Raw genomic sequence first — 19,314 nt, 5'->3', positions numbered from 1 at the left:
GTTCCTTCCTTCCTGATTCAGAGCCATAATGGGTAATCTCATTCACTGGAGAGCCGGTCTCCCAATTTTTAAGGTTTTGCTATAGAATGTTAATAATACCAACAGTGGAGGATGAAGAGCTTACATTATTCGGGCAATCAGTATATATTTGTTTGACTTCACGTACCATTGTTTCCTTTCTTCACGTCAACAAGATTTTCTTTGTCAAGTCTGCTTAGCTACAGAAGTGTGTCATTGGGCTTGCATTTGTGATGTTTTTTCTATTTTTTCTATCAATAAAGGAAACACAAAATATCCCTCAAAACCATAAGAAAGAGGTAATTGTATTTTAAACTTAAGAGCTGAAAGGACCTTTTAAATTACCCAATCTCCTCTCTCTTAAAAGGAGAGAAAACTGAGCTGGTAAAATAAATTACTTGTCCAAATTATATAACTAGTTTGAAGCAAAGCCAGGAACATAACTCAGGTTCCTGAGGACATTTCCTCAGGATATTTCTACTAAACCTCCCACAAGGGCACATCTGTTATGCTTATCAACAACAATAAAAATGTTTAAATACCATGGTCATAATTCCACAGTCAGGTTGCTTGATCATACAGTTTAAGAGCTTTATGTCTGACCCCCTTACAGTTACTGAAAGTTGAAACGAGAGGATTTTCACTTCTGTTTTTCCTCCATGGATCGTCCAGGCATCCATTTGCCTGTGTTAAGTCAGGCAAGCAGAGTTGACACTAAGGAAAACGGTGAATGTGACAGATTTCCTTCAGTGTTTCACAGAGCCACAGGCACCCACCACCCTGCGGACCAGTCTTCATCTCTTTTGTGCTCTATTGTCATTAATGCTGGGTTCCTTCTTTGTGCCAGACATAGGGCAGCTTGGAGACCTAAGCAGTTAACCTATATGTTCCTCTAGGGCAGTATTAATCCTGAGAACTGGTATTTCCGGATCCCCACTAAATAGCTATGAAGATAAGCCACAGCAAACAGGAATGACTGACTCTTTCTGTCCCTTTAGATCTAACTGCCCTTTTGTGGACAAAGTGACTCACAACTATTTTAATTTGTCTAACTGGGGGCGTATGTTTTGCTCCCCCAAACTTAGCATGTAAATGCTCACAGTTTTACTTTATCCTCTCTAATACTTGCAAAAAAGGAATCCTGTATTCGTCCCCACTCTCTCCCTGCACCGTCTTCACCAGAGTGGAGGAATTATAGGTTTCTAGGAGAAGGACAATGTTGATCTGGGTAATAAAGGGATAAAAAGCGGGGGATAAGGAAACAGGCAAACAGAGTGAAGTCTGGGTGTGCAGAGATGGTTTGGGGAGATCTGTGGACAGTAAGGCTCAAGTTTGCTGTGAGGTATGAGTGAAGTAGACAGAGAAGGAAAGAGGGTGTGGGGTCGGGCAAGGTTATTGGCTGCAGGCAACAGAAATCAACTGGCTAACATAAGCAGAAAAAGAATTTACTAGAAGGATATTGGACAGCACCCAACCTGAGTTCCTAAGCGCACACTATGGGGACCAAGAGAGAATACACTGCAAGAAATTATAACAAGAGTCACGCAGCAGGAATGTTGTGGCCAGGATGCTCACCTAGGCACTACCACCTCCTCTGCCATTAGACACGGTCACCCCTGGGCCCTGTTGTCATGGTCCCTACTGATGTCACCATTGACAGCGAGTATTAAACTCTTCCTTCATCTTTGTATCATTTAATCACCGTTGAAAGTACCAAGTGGGAGCATCCAACTCTCCGAGCGTGGGTCCTGTACCTGGCCCCTATGGCGTCTACAGGCAGCCTTCCCTCCCACAAAACTCACACGGTGGGGTGGAGGGGAGGAAGTTCCTCTAAAACATGCAAGGCATTTGGATGCTGGGCAGCCCCCAAATCAACCCCTCCAAAAGTTTTCACGGGGTGTTCTCTAGCTAGGACATTTGTTGGAAGACAGCTACATGGACCCAGACATAAGTGATCAGGGACCAATGGGAGCAAATCTGGGCTACTGCAGGCTATCTTTGCCCACTTAAAGAGGAACATCTTACCTGAGCACCAGAGAAGAATTCAAGTCATATATATCATCTCGGCCACAGTGTTTACTCCATGATTGGAAATAGTTGTGTCTCTGAAATATGGCCTTCCCTGAGGCCGCTTCTGCTAGTCTCAGGAAATTTTCTTCGAAGATTTTGAAGCGGATGATGTTTGCAGATGATTGGCTTTGTCTTGTTTAGAAAGCAGTTTTCTTTAGGTAATACTTATATCCTGCCAATACTTATTTAAAATTATAAATGGCACCAGTCTGGCAATGAATACCGCTACAGAAATAAACAGCTGATAAACATCAGATCATAACTCTGACAATCATCGCAGTTTTGTAGTGCTTTTCCATCTTTAGAGCATTAATTAAGTAGGCCTCAGAATAGCTCTAGAAGAAACATGCCTGCAGTGCAATCACTCGGCATATAAATCAAATCCAGGGAGTAGATCCTTGTGTTCTGCCTCAAACCATAAAATAAATTATTTTTACCTCTTTATAATTTTTTCTCCCTCCCAAGAGAAGGAATATAAGCAGGAAATAGAGAGAAAAAGACAGGAAAGATAAAGAGGAAAAAGGAATCACACACAGAGATAAGCAGACTCAGATACCTAAGAGGTTGGTGAACCAACAGAGGCCCCTGGCTCTCTCCCAGGAGCCAAGGCTGGAGATGCCTCAAGCCAGATGGAGGGCAGTGGGACAGAGGAGCTAATGCAAAGTCTGTGAGAGGCCTGGAGAGACAGAAGATGGTCAGCTCTTGGGGTGAGAGGCAAGTGGCCACCCTCAGTCTAAGAGGCCATGGGTAGGGAATAGGTTGGGGGAGAGCTTTCTTGTGGTGCTTTTTGGCCTCCCTCGGTTTGGCCCAGGTGTACTGCTGCCTGCCCTGCCTCGTCATCATCAGGAGGGAGGAAACAAGCAGCACACCCAGGGTCGGCTGGCTCGCGGGATAATGTCTGTGGAGGCTGGCGTGGAGAAGGGTAACCACTGTGCCTGCTGACCTGCTGACCCTGAGCAGTCCCTGCTTTCCCACAGGCCCCTTCACAGGGCAGACGCTGGCAGGTTAGGATGGGAGCAGGAATAGTGTGGGGGGGGGGGGGCGGGGTGGGGGGGCGGTGGACAAGGGGTGGGAAGGTAGAAGTAAAATTAGATGGGGGGGGCAGACTGGACCCCTGGAGGGGGGTGAAAAGGGGCATGGTCAACTCAGAGGCTCTCCACCCTTCCAGTCCCTCCTTCTTCCCTGAACTCCCCTCACATTTAGCTCCTCCCCTCTGGAGTTCACGCTACGACCCCAGGTAGCTGATAGCCCAGGGAATCAGAGCTCATGGGAGAAGATAACAACAGATCTACAGAGGGAAGTTACGTGAGAAACGTCAAACTGAATGACCTTTACCAGATGTAGCAGAGTTAATGAACAGGAAGAATAAGACTTCATGATAAGCAAAGTGACTATCCTGGAAGAGATGTGGATAGGAGGACGTTGTTCAAATGAAACAGGTTACAGCTATAAAGATGAAAGATAAGCAACCGGGAAATCCCAGATTTAAAAAATAATACTGTTTACATAAAGACCTCAGCAATGGGTTGGACGTTCGCATGAATAACGGATTAGAGAACGGGAGGATCGTGTTGAGGATCTACCTAAAGAGGTGTAGGATATAAAGAGAAAAATTAAGAGATTGGGAGGGTGGACCCAATTATGACATCAACATAATAGGGGTCCCACAGGAAGAAAACAAATGGAGAGAAAGGAATATCTGTAGAAATAATGCTGAAGAATTAAGAAAAGCCATTTGCCTGACATCCTGGGGTGTTTTTTAGGACTTGTTGAAAGCTACAACCTTAGCTGGACTACCTCCGCTCAGATGAAAACAGAAACTGTATGTACTAAGTGTCAAATACATGCTTGACTCCAAATAATGTCACAGATAAAATCCTCAAAGAGAGACAAAACAAATACATGGAACAATTAGCAAATATTACAAAACATGAAAATATGATGTAACTGAGCACTAAATTGGGTAGTACAGTCCTTAAGTTTTATGATATTAAATGGCCAGATTAGGGAGAGTTAGGGTCTTCAGGACATACCTGATTTGACCTCAGTTCTTGTGAAAAAAATATCACAGCATTTCCCAAAGTGTGTTCTATAGAACATTTGTTCTGTCGGATAGTCTTGGTGTGGCATGTGAAAGGGATTCCAAGTGTAGTGGAATTTGGCCATGTTTTAACTGCCCAGTATCTGAACCCCATTCCTATATGTTTTGGGGAAATTCCTCATTTCATGAGTCTCTGCTGGAGATAGAGCTCCTTCCACTAGGGAAGCAGAACAGCAGCCATCTGCTGTCTTGAATACACCCCTCCCAACCCCACCAAGCTCAGGCTCGGGGCTGTGGCCACGGCGCTACCAATCAGATCTGCTTTCCCCAGACTTTGACTTGGGAGCCAGTGATGCAGGAAAGCAGTTGTTCAGCAGCAACAGAGGCAGCACTGGGTGTCCAGGGATGGCCATAGCAATGGGGTGGTAGCACTTAAAACCTTCCAGAGGCTTTCTATTGTCCTTAGAGTAAAGCCCCAACCTCTCTAACATGACTTTAAGACTCTTCAGGACTATCATGGCCTTTCATGCACCTCAGGCTTCAGCCAAACTGATTTTCCCTTAATTCTTCAAACTCGCTTCTTCCCTTCTCTCTCTCTCTTTTCCTCCTTCCCTCCTTCCTCTCTTTCCTTCCTTATGTCTGCTACACAGTTCCCTTTGTTTGGACATTTCTCTTGCTCTGTCCACATTTTTCTGGTTAATTCCTACTCATCCTTTAGGAAGATATTCCCTGGAAAGTCTGTGCCGTGCACTTCCACAGCAACTTGAATATTAATGCACTTGCTTGTTGAATTGGCATTCCATGTGTAAACCTGTGATCTCAGTGAGGGCAAAAAGCTATGTCCACACTGCTTAGTAATGTATCTCCCATGCCCAGAACAATGCCTGGCACAGGGTGGGGAGTCAAATATTTATAGAATGAACAAAGTTCATCCTAAAGTAGCTAGAATCTAGACCATATATTGTTCTATATTCCTGGCCTGCCAATCATTACACCTCTCTTCACTGTTCTCCCATGTTTTTATTGGAATTGAAATGTTTAAAATAAAATTTAAATCATAAGCCAAAAGAGGAAAGAGTATATAAATGTATTTCTGTCCAGATTATTGTTGGCATAATGAAATTGGTGAGATGAGGTCTGTAAAGCATGATTCTTAGGAAAGTGCTCTGAATTGTATTCATTTTGTAATGCTGAGAATCTAAAAGAATAGGGAATAAATAGCTCCCAAGGGGTAAACTGCTCTTTTCGATGAGATGAATGAGCTGTTCCAGGAAAGCTGGAAGCCAAGCTGCGAAAGGAAATTAATATCCTATGTGAGATGGACTGCATAACCTTCTCCTCTGCCCGGGGGCAGTTGGGCTTATAAATGTGTCTCCACACGTAGAAAAAAGACAGTCAATAACTGATTGATTGGTGAACGCGTGGGAGTGGAAAAGCACTGCCCCAACCCAGAGCCCGGGTGGGACAGCTCTGCCTTCTGCCCTGCCTGGTGCTCGGCAGGTCACAAAACACAGGGCACCCATAGTCTAGGGAGGTGGATAGTTTGGGTGTTACTGTTCCCATTCTACAGTTGAGGAAACTGAGAATGTCCAAAGTCACCCAGATAGTAGATGTAGTGCCAGAAATAAAATCCAGTTCTATGTATCTTTCTGCCTTATAGCATAAGTTTACAGAAGATGGTTTTCCAAGGCTACATCAGGCAGAGGGAATTATAAACAGTCACATCAATAACTACAGGAATTACTTTAAAGCTTATCTTAAAAAAAAAAAAAAAGTATAACCTGTGATTAAAGCAGCTCAGTTCCCTGCAGTAGTTATAAAACTTGTGGGATGAAATGCTTCATTTACTAGGACTTTCCAGCCTCTAATAAGAAAAGGAGGGCTTCCATGGTGGCGCAGTGGTTGAGAATCTGCCTGCCAATGCAGGGGACACAGGTTCGAGCCCTGGTCTGGGAAGATCCCACATGCCGCAGAGCAACTGGGCCCGTGAGCCACAACTACTGAGCCTGCGCGTCTGGAGTCTGTGCTCCACAACAAGAGAGGCCACGATAGTGAGAGGCCCGTGCACCACGATGAAGAGTGGCCCCCGCTCGCTGCAACTAGAGAAAGCCCTCGCACAGAAACGAAGACCCAACACAGCCAAAAATAAATAAATAAATAAATAAATTTATTTTTTAAAAAAAAGAAAGAAAGAAAAGGTTTCAGAACTGCAAGGCCACTTAGCTCCAGGGCAGCTGTTTTCATACAACAGTCACATAATGGACTCTCCCAGCAAGCCTTCCTTCATTCAGCATGAAGGCTCTTGGCAGGTGGGTACAAGTTGGAGATAAGCTGCTGGTCAGCGAAAGGTACAGATCTGTACCTGAATGGCTTTATTCCTCAAAAATTCTACAGATCTAATGTTATAGGTTGATTTATGTCCCCACCTCCAAAATATATGTTGAACTTCTAACCCCTGGGACCTGTAAATATGACCTTATTTGGAAGTAGGATCTTTGCAGATGTAATCAAATTAAGATGAGGTTATTAAGGTGGGCCCTAATCCGATGTGACTGAAATTCTTATAAGAAGAGGGAAATTTGGACACAGACATGCACAGAGAATCGGACAGAATGTGAAACAGACACACAGAGAGAATACCGTGATGACAGAGGCATGAGTTGCAGTCATGCAGCTGCAAACCAAGGAACCTCAAGGATTGATCATCACCACCAGAAGCAGCAAGAGGCAAGAAAGGATTCTACCCAGACTCTCAGAGGGAGCGTGGCCTGGCTGATATCTCAATTTCAGACTTCTAGTCTCTGGAACTGTGAGAGAATACATTTCTGTTGTTTTAAGAACCCAGTTTGTGGTACTTTCTTACGGCAGCCCTAGGAAACTCACACACCTAATAACACGGAATCTAGGCTGGCACATTACTGTCCAGTGCAGTACTAGCTTCATCTTCATATTTCTTTTCCAGGGAAGAGCAACGGAGAAATGAGTTATGTTAATCAGACCAAAGACAACGTAAAGTTTTCCAGCTGGCTGCGCGTGCGCAAGGTGGGTGGGGAGGTGGGCAGGCTATAATCGGTGAAGTTAGTATAAGCAGGTCAAGCACTAGTAAGGACAGACTATATGAGAGTATGTTTTGGAGACTGTTTGCCACTTCCTTGAATAGCAAAGAACCTGCACAGGGAATCTCCTGGCAGTCCAGTGGTTAGGACTCGGCACTTTCACTGCCGTGGCCCAGGTTCAATCCCTGGTCAGGGAACTAAGACCCTGCAAGCCACGTGGCCAAAAACAAAAACAAAGAACCTGTATAAAATGTATGAAATGAGGGTTGTTGCTCAGAAGTGGGCAAACACAAACACCAGCACATCACGGCTTCTTGATGATGATGATGATGATGATGATGGTGATGAAATATTTCAGACATATAAACAAGTATAGAAAATAATATAACAAATACCAGTGTACCCACAACTCAGCTTAAGAAACAAGAAGACGATTATAATTCCCTACTTACCTCCACCCATCCTCTTCCTTCATCCCCCAAAGTAACCATTTTAGGGAGACAGTTCTTCATAGGTCTCTTGATTTCTGCACATCTTACAGGAAGGCAATGACTGAAATTTTTCTACACTGTTCTTTCAAGGACATTTGTATAGTGAACACCTCAGAAAATAGAGATGGTGTCCCTCTCTGGGGCAAAGTTCAGGCAGGCTTTCTGCCCATGTTGTGACCAGACTAATAATGTACTTGCTCCTAACCCATGAGTCTGGGTCTTCTATCAATATCTATGAAACTGTGGCAACTGGGGTTAAGTCTGAGATCCTTCCAAGTTTTTGAAAACAATTGTCTTGAATTTGGTGTTTATTAATTCCATGTATATATATTTTACTAAAGATAGATAGAAAGATAGACAGATATTATTGTTTTGCTTGTTTACAAAGTTTATGTAAATAGGATCATACAACCTGCTCTTTCTCTTAATTTATCTTCTTCAGAGTTATCCACCCTGATCCATAATCTACTTCATTTCATTTCATTCTTATTCATGACTTTGTGTAAACTTAGGAGTGGAAGTGCTGGGATGTAATGTGAAGTCGTCTTCAGCTTACCCAGCTTGTTCTCTGAAATGGTTGTACCGAATAACATTCTCGTAAGCAATATGCAAGAGTTCCTATTTCTCTCCATCCTTGTAAATGTGGTATTGTCATACTTTTGAGTCTTTACCTTTCTGATGAGTGTAAAATATTCTCATCTTTTCACATGTTCTTTGGTCAGTCTTCTCTTCAGTTGCTCTTTACATCCTTTACCCATTTTTCTATTGGGTTATTGTGTTTTTCTATGAGTTTTCAAGATTCTTTACGTATTCACAATACTGATATTTTGTCTGTTGTATATGTACAAATAACATCTCCTATACTGTGGCTTGTCTCTCCCTTCATTTATGGTGTTTATATAGCTCCTTGATGTCACAGTAGAAGTCTACATCCACAACGGTGTTCAGTGGAGTCAGGGATTCAAAATGGTGATGATAGCATGATCTGACCAAGCATTGTGTGGAGACTGGGCTGCAAGAAGCTTGGGTTCTAGTAATGATTCTTCCATAGCTGAGCATCCTTGGGGAAATCATATCACCTCTACGTCTTGGGCTCCTCCTCTGTAAATGGAACCTTTGGACTAGATGATCTCCCTGAGTACCTTCCCAGATGCAAGGTTCTCTAACGCCATGAGTCAAGGTCATGTGCGCCAGGCAGGCAACAGCAGGACCTATGTGAACAATCCCAACTTCCCTATAACTTGGGAAGTAACCAACTAGCTTCTGTGTTTTTTACTCTGACTCTTCCACATGGGTAGCCACTTTGTCCTCTGGGGGCCCACAGCACCTGCTCACATTGCTACTATAATATCATCACATTATGCTTTTGATGATAACACCATCTGTCTCTCTGACTAGATGATGAGCTACTCAAGGACAGGGTTCCCTTTAGTATATCCTTAGCACCTCCCATAGCTCCTGACTCAGTGACTATTTGATGAATGATGGAGGGAGCATGGCACGGTAGGAAAGAGGGAAGGAAGGAAGGGAGGGAGGAAGGAAGGGCAGACAGAAGGACCAAAGAACCTAAACACCCCCAAAATACACACCCAGTGAACATAACAGGGTTATTAAAACAGTTACCAAATAACATTTGTATGTGTTTGTAAAAAAAAATCGTTTCATAATGTTTGTAACATGAGGAAAAGGAACCATTAGCAAATACTATGGTAGCTATTTTACAAGTGGAATCAGTTTTTCAAGATCACACCAGAAAACAATGGTGTGCCTAAGAATGGAAACCAGTAATCTCTGATTCTTAATCTGATATTCCAATAAAGCCTACAGTCTCATTATTTTAGCAAAACCAAACTAGAATTTGAATTAAACTCATTTTCACCCTCTTTCTGCAACAGAACTCGATTATTTGTAATTTTGAACTTTTCCCTACTGACATATTCTAAAAGATTAAAAAGGGACTCTCTAAGCTTTAAGACCTTTTGTAATTGTGATCTATATAATATCAGAGATAGGAGTACTTAAATAATTCTTCCCTCATAGTTATAATGCAATTCCCTGCTTGTAGTACCATAGGAAGAGAACAAGATATATGTAATAAAAGTGCTCTTGTTGTCATGACAACAGGAAGAAGCAACAGGAGGGAAAATCTTGGCTCTTAAGAGTAGTCTGGGGAGATTGGGATTGACATATATACACTAATAGGTATAAAATAGATAACTAATAAAACCTGCTGTATAAAAATAAATAAATAAAATAAAATTTAAAAACAACCAGTAGTCTGTTACCGGGTATCAGGGTCCATTATGTATTGTCAATACCTTCATTTAGTTTTGGCTTTACATGGCTGACTTCACTGCTGCAAATGTAATCCAACTTTCTCAGTTGCATATTGGTCTCTGGAAAAGCAAAGCAACATTTTAACAGGACTTTTTATCCTTTCCTGGGGGTGATGCATTACTGCTCATCTTGAAAAACTGCCCAGTGTTTTCTATTTCCCACTCTAATGTATTTTTTTTGCAATTTATTATGCCAGTATCTCTGAGTTTTTTTTATTATAATTAGTAAGATCATTGTTAAATAATTTAAAAAACTAAGTGGGTTACAAGAGCCAGACCAGGAATAAAAGAGTGTGGAGATAAAGAGTGGAGTGGAGTAACAATCTGCCCTGCTCTGCTCCCAGCAGACCTCCTTCCTGCTGGCCCAGTTTCAGCCCCACCAGACACACTAGCTTCCAGACGTGCTAGTGACATTGGTGATCCCACGGTTGTGCATCTCATAATAACGGGCAGTTGGCAAGTTGCTGACAAATGGGTCCATCTACTAGATGGTTTCTTTGGAACAGTACTTCCCAAAGTGTGGGCTCCAATTCACATGTATCAGAATCCCCTAGCATGCTGTTAAAAACACATTATTTTTAAGTTCTACTCCAGAAATGATGAGGGGGGGTTTGAGAGATTCAAATGCTAAAAAGCACACTAAAATTTGAGAATCACTGCCTTAGAGTGACATGTAAAACAAACAAACAAAAAAAAAAATGGAGGGAAATCCCTTCTGGAACTAAGTACCTAAGAAGGAAGGAGAAGACTGCAGCCTAGGTAACAAAAAGGGAAGCAGACAAGCAAAAGATGAAGCTGGCCTAGTTCACAGCTTTCCTTAGGTTTTTACCTCAGTTCTGACTGCTATAGATTTAAGCCAGACAAAAGTGTGCTCTAAACACATGTGCTGTAAGTTGGTGTTTGTGTTATGAACCTCAGAAGTGAGCCTGCTTCTAAGTTAATTCATTTTGCCAGCACCAGAGATGCCAAAGGTGAAGTTTTCAGCTTTGCAGAAGAGCCAGGCAAGTAAACTAAATGTTAGAATACTGAGAGGTCCACGTCCACAATGAGACACCACTTCACACCCACATAATTATGATCTAGAAGACAGACAATAATAAGTGCTGACAAGGATGTGGAGAAATTTGAAACTTTTACATTGCTGGTAATGTAAATTGCTGGAATGTAAAATGATGCACCTCTTTGGAAAACATTTTGACTGTTCCTCAAAAAGTTAAACATAAGAGTTACCATGTCACCCAGCAATTCTCCTCCTAGGTATATACTCAGAAGAACTGAAAACACTGTAAAGCACAGGGAACTCTACTCAGTACTCTATAAAGACCCATATGGGAAAAGAATCTAAAAAAAAAAAAAAGAGTGGATATATGTATATGAATAACTGATTCACTTTGCTGTACACAACACTGTAAATCAACTATACTCCAATAAAATTTTTTTTAAAAAGAAAGAATTGAAAACACATGTTCACACAAGAACTTGTTTACAAATGTTTCATAGCAGCATTATTTGTAATAGCCAAAACGTAGAAACAACCAAAATTTCCATTAACTGAAGATTAAACAAATGTTGTATATTCATTCAATTAGAATATTATTGAGCAATAAACAGAAATGAAGTATTGACACATGCTACAACATGGAAGAACCTTGAAAACATTATGCAAAGTGAAATAAGCCAGACACAAGAGAACATATATTACATTATTCCACGTATATGAAATATCCTATGTGAAATAGGCAAATCCATAGAGAAGTTAAATTAGTGGTTACCAGGCACTGGGGGAGGAAGGGAATGAGGAGTGACTGGTAATGGGTACAGGGCTTCTTTTGGGGGTGATGAGAATATTCTGGAATTAGGTAGTGGTAATGGGTGCACAGCTCTGTGAATATACTAAAAACTACTGAATTATACACTTTAAGAGTGAGTTGTGTGGTATGTTATCTATATCTCAATTTTTAAAAGTGACCAAGAAAAAAGGAATAAATTTGACTGCATGAAAAAGTGTTTTGTGGTTGTCTGTAGAAAAAGCTAGCTTCTATTTTCTTCTACTCACCCAGTACTTCTGACATCAGATTTATGGGTTTTCCACACATTAAGCAGTTTTGTGTGGGTGGGTATCCTACAATTCAATCCAGTTCTGACACTGTCTACCTGATGTTTGCATCACATCTCATAGGTTAAGGCTCAGTCCCACAAGACTGCCTCCCTCCCACTTCAGATGCTGATCACAAGTCCAGGCTGTGACCTATGCTCTGACCAAACAGCTATACATCAGAGGTTCTCATGACCCCCTCCTCGGGTTTGATTAATTTGCTAGAGCAGCTCACAGAACTCAGGAATACAGCTTATTTACTAGATTACTATAGTATTATAGTAGGATATAACTATAAAAGGATATAACTTAGGATGAGCAATATAGAAGAGGTGCATAGGGTAAAGTCCAAAAGTGTTCTGAGCACAGAAGCTTCTATCCCCATGGAGTTGGGTTGCTCCATCCTCCTGGTATATGGATGCATTCACCAACCTGGAAGTTCTCCAAACCTTGTATTTTAGGAATTTTTATGGAGGCTTCATCATTTGGGCATGATCAATTATTAACTCAACCTCCAGCCCCCTCCACTTCCTGGAGGATGGAGGTAGAACTGAAAGTTCCAATCTTCTAATCATGGCTAGGTCTTTTGGGTGACCAGCTCCCATACTGAAGTTATCCAGGAGCCCACCAAGAGTCTCTGCATTAGAACTAAAGAGACTCTTGTCACCCAGAAAATTCCAAAGGATTTAGGAGCTCTGTCAGGAGTCAGGAATAAGACCAAATATTAGAACAAAATATGCCACTAGTGCTCTTATCACTTAGAAAAATACAAGGGTTTTAGGAGCTCTGTTCCAGGAACTGGGGGCAAAGGCCATATTTCTATTATTTCACAGTGGTGTTAATATGCTGTATATTAATGCTGTATAGAGGTAATCAGAGGCCACATGCCCCCCCAAGAGAGGGACACCCACTTATTTGATGGGATGGGGACATATCAGGGAAGACATCCCAAAAAAAGGACTTTAGGGATGAGAAGGATACTGAAAGGCCAATCACTGGGGACAGAGCCCTTTTGAGAAACAGCAAGTAATTGGCCATGTGCAGGATTGGCAGGCAAAGAAACTAGAGAAGAAGGCAGTAATCAAGAAAAGCCCAGAGCAATTCAAATCAGTGGAGCAAAGATGGACTTGTTAATAGGTGGTGCTGGGACAACTGGAGAGCCATATAAAAAAAAAAGATGAAATTAAAATCATTCCTCATACCATATGTTAGTATTAATCATGAAGGGATAGGGATTTAGGTATTAAAAATATGATACTAGAAGTATAAAGTACTAGAAGAAAATACAGGCCTCAGTAACCTGGAGTGGTGAAAACTTTCTTGACTCTAATTCCAAATCCAAGGAAAAGATGGAGAAATGTATTTAATTGAATCTAGTCAAGCCTCTAGCTCTGACTGCCAGTTTACAGGAAATACAGGGGATAAAGGAACCTGTTCAATGACACCACAGGATGCAGTCAGCAAAATCTAGTATGTGGGTGTTTCAGGTTTGTACTGCTGCTTTGTGAGCTGCTTTCTTTAACAAATAAATTCCCAAAGGTGGGGGCGGGGGGGTTACCTTTAGATTAAAAGAGATTCAAAACACATATCAACCAAATGCAGTATGTGGATCTTGTTTGTACTCAAAATTTAAAAACTGAAAAAAGCACAATTTCTTAAACAAATGAAGAAATTCAAACACTGTGTGGATATTGGGTGATTTTAAAGAAATATTATTAATTTGACTGAGTATGATAATGGTAATGTGTTAAGTTAAAAAGAAGAGGCCTTATCCCTTAGAGGTATAGATGGGAATATTTACAGATGAAAAGGTATGATCTTTGGTATTTACTTTAAAATAACCCAAAAAGGATGTGTGTGGAAAATGGAAGGTGTAAATGAAATACAATGGTACAATTTTTAATAATTATTAAAGCTGGATAAGTACATGAGGATTCATTATTCTATTCTATATTGTCATAAAAATACTATTCCCATTCCTTTGGAGGAAAATCTGAAAATTCCCAGAGCCACTGAAGGCTTTTTCAGCAGGAGAATGCCAAGATGAAATTGGCATCTGAGGGAGTACAGCCCTGGGGATAAGAAGACTAAATAAGGTGCTGTCAGGGAGGGTCACCGTAATAAAGGACTGGACTCGGAGTGTCATTGGTGGGGGAGGGGAGGATCTGGGTATGAACACTATGTAGAACTTGATGACCTATTGATGGAGAATGCTACAGAAGTAGGAATCAAGGATGACTCGGGCTCGGAATAATGGCTGTGTGGTGAGGCCATTCAAGGAGCAAGGAAATTCAGAAGAAATGAAAGTTAGGGGTGAAGGAAGTGACAGGTGCCACTTCAGACAGGTTGAGTTTGAGGTGCCTGTGGAACATCCAGAGCTTAGGAAAGAGGTCTGCACTAGAGACAGGGTGTTGGCAGTGATCAGCTGCAGCATAATTTCCATGGAAACATGTAGAGCACAGGCACAAGAAAACTCTCCCTTTGTGAGCAAGCACTTCTTATCTAATTATAAATTACTCTTGGACGGTTTTAACATTAAAAAACTAAGTGTCTTAATCAAGAATGATATAAGAGATCCAAATAGTAATAATCTATGATTCCCATGCTACTCTGCTACCTCTCAGTTTCCATTTTGAACATGTCATAGATCTTCAGGGTTTCACTGCAAGCCTTTCTTGCTTCAATTCTTTCCCCTAATAATGTGTTTTCAAGAGAACACTAGGGCTTAAATTCATTAGGGGAAAAAAAAATCTCATAGAAAGATCAACTTTTTCTTACTTTGCCTTTTTTCTATTGCCTATCGTATTATTTAAAAAAAAAAAAAAAACTGAAGGGAAACACCAAAACCATCTAGATCCAGGGGCACAATTCAATTTCCTGTCTTCTAAACAGCCATGATAGTGTTCAATCCTCGGGGTGACACATGTATTCAGAAGAAGCCACGGATCTGCTGATAAAACAAAGCATTTAGTGTTGGGGATTGATCTATGCCTTGGAGCAGGGCAAAGAGAAGACTCTTCAGCCCCTATCGTAACTGTTGCTGGGGGAGCATCAGGCCATCTGCTAGACTTTAATACAACGTGGCAATAACATTTTGGTCTGAAGCACAGAATGATTTTCCAAACCAAAATTAAAGTTTGTTAGCAACTGAGGCACTTGTAAGTATTTTTTTTTTAAAGATATTTGTATATTTAGCATTTATATTCAGATAAGAAGAGAAGCACATCAACATCTTTCTTTTTCTGTTTGGGCTTATTCTCCTAATCTTGTGTTGACCACCCAATTCAAACTCCTCAGCCTGCCATTTGAAGCCTCCCTAATTTGGCTTCACCCAAGACAACTTAAGTCAAAATTGTGAGGGTTGGACCCAGGCATCAGTTTTTTTTTTTAATCTCCCCTGGTGATTTCATTGTGCAATCAGTGTCGAAACTGACTATGGTTACAATATGAATGAGGAGAAGACAGCTGGGATATTTGGAGTGTCTATGGTCAGCAGCAAACGTATGAATTAAAGTTTTTCAGAGCTTCCGATGGCAGCTGTGATGTACCACGTCTGTGCGTGCGCGTGCGCGTGTGCGTGTGACTTGCATTTCCTCTCCCTCTGCCCTGGCTCGCAGGTGAACGCCGTGCGGGTGTATGTGAACAGCTCCTCCGAGAACCTCGACTACCCGGTCCTGGTCGTGGTTCGCCAGCAGAAAGAGGTGCTGTCCTGGCAGGTTCCTCTGCTCTTCCAAGGACTGTAAGTGGATCTTTCCCCGACAGCTTCATTACCTTTGTTTTCTTTCAATGTGCTAGACCTTAACTGCTCTTTTCCCTAGTGAAAGGAGAAATCAGACATGCAGAATGTTGACATATTAGGCATGCTAAGTGCAAACAGTTGTCGTGGTGCGTGCATTGACCGTTCAGCTCTGTTCAGTTTCTCTCCTCTTTGAGGTTCTGACAAGCACTCTGTCTAGATTTGTAGCACCTAGAAGAACGTTTAACATTTTAGTTCTACCCAGAATGTTCTGTTACTCTTGGTTGGTTAGCGGGTCATCCACCAAGGTCAGGGCTAGGTCCCACAGTCAACTTCAATGAGTGACACCTCCCCCCATTCTTCATAATGTTCACCGAGTGTACTTGCTTTATCCCATAATATTTATTGAGCGCTACTAAATGATAGATGCTGGGGATACAGTGGTGGAAGACAACAGTGAAATCCCTGCCTCGTGGAATCTATATTTTTGCAGGGGAAGCTGTATAAGGCACTAGAGCACTAACAAGAACAAACCAGAAGGCATGCAGACATGGGCACATAGTACAGTGTTAAATCATTTTTGAAGGTTAAGACATGTGAGGATTGAAATGCTGACTCTAATGCCCTGACTTGGACTCTGGGGCTTTCTTTATGTTCATTTAGCAAAAGCTTGAAGGTTGGAAAAATGGAATCAACTGGTTGTTTTATCAGAACAGTTTTCCCTTCAAAATCTGATAATTTTCCTGACTGAATTAGGAGGATGATTTGGTACTGAAGACACCTAAGTGAACTGCTCAGCACTCAACAGCCCTCATATCTGTGTTATAATGTCACACAATGTGTGCCAAACACAGTAGCTCTAAAATTACTATCAGTAGGTCCAGTATGAAATTTTAAATATAAGGACTTGGAAAGAAGTTCAGGGAGAAGTGAAACGAGATGTTCCTTTCCCTGCTCATTCATTGAATGTCTTTTCCTTCTCGCTGGCTTTTCTCTCCACTGGCTGCTGCAGATACCAGAGGAGCTACAGCTACCAGGAAGTGAGCCGCACCTTATGTCCCTCAGAAGCAACCAATGAAACAGGGCCTCTGGAGCAACTGATATTTGTAGATGTCGCATCCATGGCGCCCCTGGGTGCCCAGTACAGACTGCTGGTTACCAAGATCAAGCACTTCCAGCTTCAGTAAGCGGGACTCCTTGTGGCCTTTCTCTGTTTGCTTGTCTGCTCTTCCTGACCTTGTCTGTGCTCAGTCCAGCTTCCTTCCTCCCAGATCAGCACTCCAGAAGGAAATCATCCACTTGGCATATTGTCTTAGCAACTTCTGAACTCTCCTGTGCACAGCTGGGCAGCAGGGCCTTAATCTGTGTAAAGGGGAAGCAGTAGGGGACCGGAGCAGAGCAGAGGGTGGTGCACCTGATAGGTGTATCTGTTCCCAGGCAACTGTGAGGGCCCCCTCCTGTCTGTCGTCCAAGCAAGTGTGACGTCCAAGCACTAGTGATGGGTACTTCTGTGTCACTCACCAGTGCCACTCTCCTGAAGGAAGTTTTGGTTTTGTTTTAAGGAAGATCTTAAGCTATTTTTCTTACCCTTATTACTATTCCAGTTTTCTCCTTCTGGTTAGGAATGTATACAGGTTGAAAATAATATGTTATGTGGCTTTGTGCGAAAACTTATGACTGTTTCCTCCTTCTCCTTGCTCTACCATCCTTTGAAACCAAATCAGTCAGGATACAGCATCTCGAATTGTTTATATTAGACATGGAGTATCATAAATTCAGTGGAGGGCATTGTCTCTAAGGGATCTATTCTCTCCCAGAGTTAGTCACATAAAATATTGCATAAATCTGTGTGAAAATGTAAACAGAAAGGCTAAGATTATTCCTTAATAAGGCCAGAAACTTCAGGGAGTTTCCTGCCCTATCTTACTCTAAGTTCAAGGTTTCTCAAGGGTTCAAACTATTCCCTCCCCTCTCAGTGTTTTAAATAAAATTTTTAAAAATATGTCATTAAATTGGTCATATTAAAATTTTAATTTGTACTCATCAAACGGTATCATTAAGAGAACAAAAAGACAAGCCATAGACTAGAGAATATGTTTCCAACACTAACGAACAAAGGGCTCATATGCAGAATATATAAAGAACCCCTACAAATCAAAAAGAAAACACTGGCAAGCTTTTGGCTGCTGTCCCCAGAACCACCCACCCTTCCGTGGCTCTGGCTTCTTCTGGGCAAGAATCTTGGAGCCTATGAGTCTGAGCACTGCTCAGAGTGGGGGCTGGCACCCAGGTGGGTGCAAGGTTCAGACTCCGCTTCAGTGAAATAAATAGATTCTCTGAGGCAAAAATGAGGAGATCTCAGGAACAGAAATGATACTTGAGACTTTGACCTCTCACTAGAACTTTGGGACAGAGACAGAAGATCTCAGAAGGGGAATCAATGTTTATATTTACCCAATGAAAATAAATGACATATAAATAGACTCAAATATGCCAAGTAAAAGCCTAAGAATGTCAAATGGGATTTAGAAAAAAAGAAAACTAAATATATGTTGCTTACAGGAGTACAATCTTTAAAAAGAATGTATAAATGTAGATAAAAGGATAGTAAAAGAAACACCATACTGATACTAAACAAAAGAAAGTTGATGTATTATATCACATTATACAAGATATTCCTTAATGCAAGAAACATAATTAGATATAGAGAGACATTCCGTATTTCTAAAATAATCGTTTACCAGGAAGACAAATTTAAATTCTAAATTTCTGTGTACCTAGTAATATCACTTCAAAATATACAAAGCAAAAATTGCAGAATGGGAAGAAGAAGTGTACAAATTCACAATCTTTGTGGTAGCCTTCTCTATAGCTAATAAAATAACAAACCAAAATTTTAAAATGTATGTACAGGGTTCCCCCACTGTGTGAAAGTAGAGTGTTCCTGTGAAACCTTTTATAAGCCAAATGATATTAAGCAAAGAAGCAATTACCTTAGGACACATCTTACTAACAGATGCACAGAATAAGTTGAGATAAAGCACAGAGGTTCCCAGACACAATTCACAGCTATGGTGGCTTGATGCTGAGATGCTGAGTGTAGTACCAGGGAAGGCGGTGGCGGTGCCACTCTCACCGCTCAGGGCGCACACTGCAAAACAAACGCTGAGCACTGTTTTCGCTTTTCATCTTTTTTCATAAAAGCAAAAATCTTCAGATTTCTTTCAGTTAGTGAAAACAGATACTAAGGTAGCAAGTTGGCATAAAGCGAATTTTCAAAAAGTGAAGGATAGCGGTATGTAGTACCTAGAACAAATATTGGCAAACCATGGCCCACATACTAGCCAATGGTTTTTGTAAATAAAGTTTTATTGGAACATAGCCCTACCCATTCATTTACATATTGTCTCTGGCTGCTTTCATACTACAATGGCATAGTTGAGTAGTTGGGACAGAGAAATTATGGCCTGC

The 19,314-nt window shown here is 41.4% G+C and overlaps 1 protein-coding gene across 5 annotated transcripts in view; it reads left to right on the top strand.

The window, feature by feature from the left end:
* SIDT1 (SID1 transmembrane family member 1) overlaps positions 1-19,314 on the top strand; it is an 89,574-nt gene that overhangs the window by 8,724 nt on the left and 61,536 nt on the right. For all 5 annotated transcript variants that reach the window (XM_068545530.1, XM_068545529.1, XM_068545526.1 and 2 more), the window contains exons 2-3: positions 15,725-15,846; positions 16,856-17,026. In XM_068545530.1, the coding sequence (XP_068401631.1) occupies positions 15,725-15,846; positions 16,856-17,026 (293 nt within the window). The remainder of the gene's footprint in view (positions 1-15,724; positions 15,847-16,855; positions 17,027-19,314) is intronic.

The sequence above is a fragment of the Eschrichtius robustus genome, chromosome 6 (genome assembly GCF_028021215.1).
Source record: "Eschrichtius robustus isolate mEscRob2 chromosome 6, mEscRob2.pri, whole genome shotgun sequence".
In the NCBI taxonomy this organism is placed as follows: domain Eukaryota; kingdom Metazoa; phylum Chordata; class Mammalia; order Artiodactyla; family Eschrichtiidae; genus Eschrichtius; species Eschrichtius robustus.
Note: the sequence above shows the minus strand (reverse complement) of the source record. Positions and strands in the feature narration are given on the sequence as shown.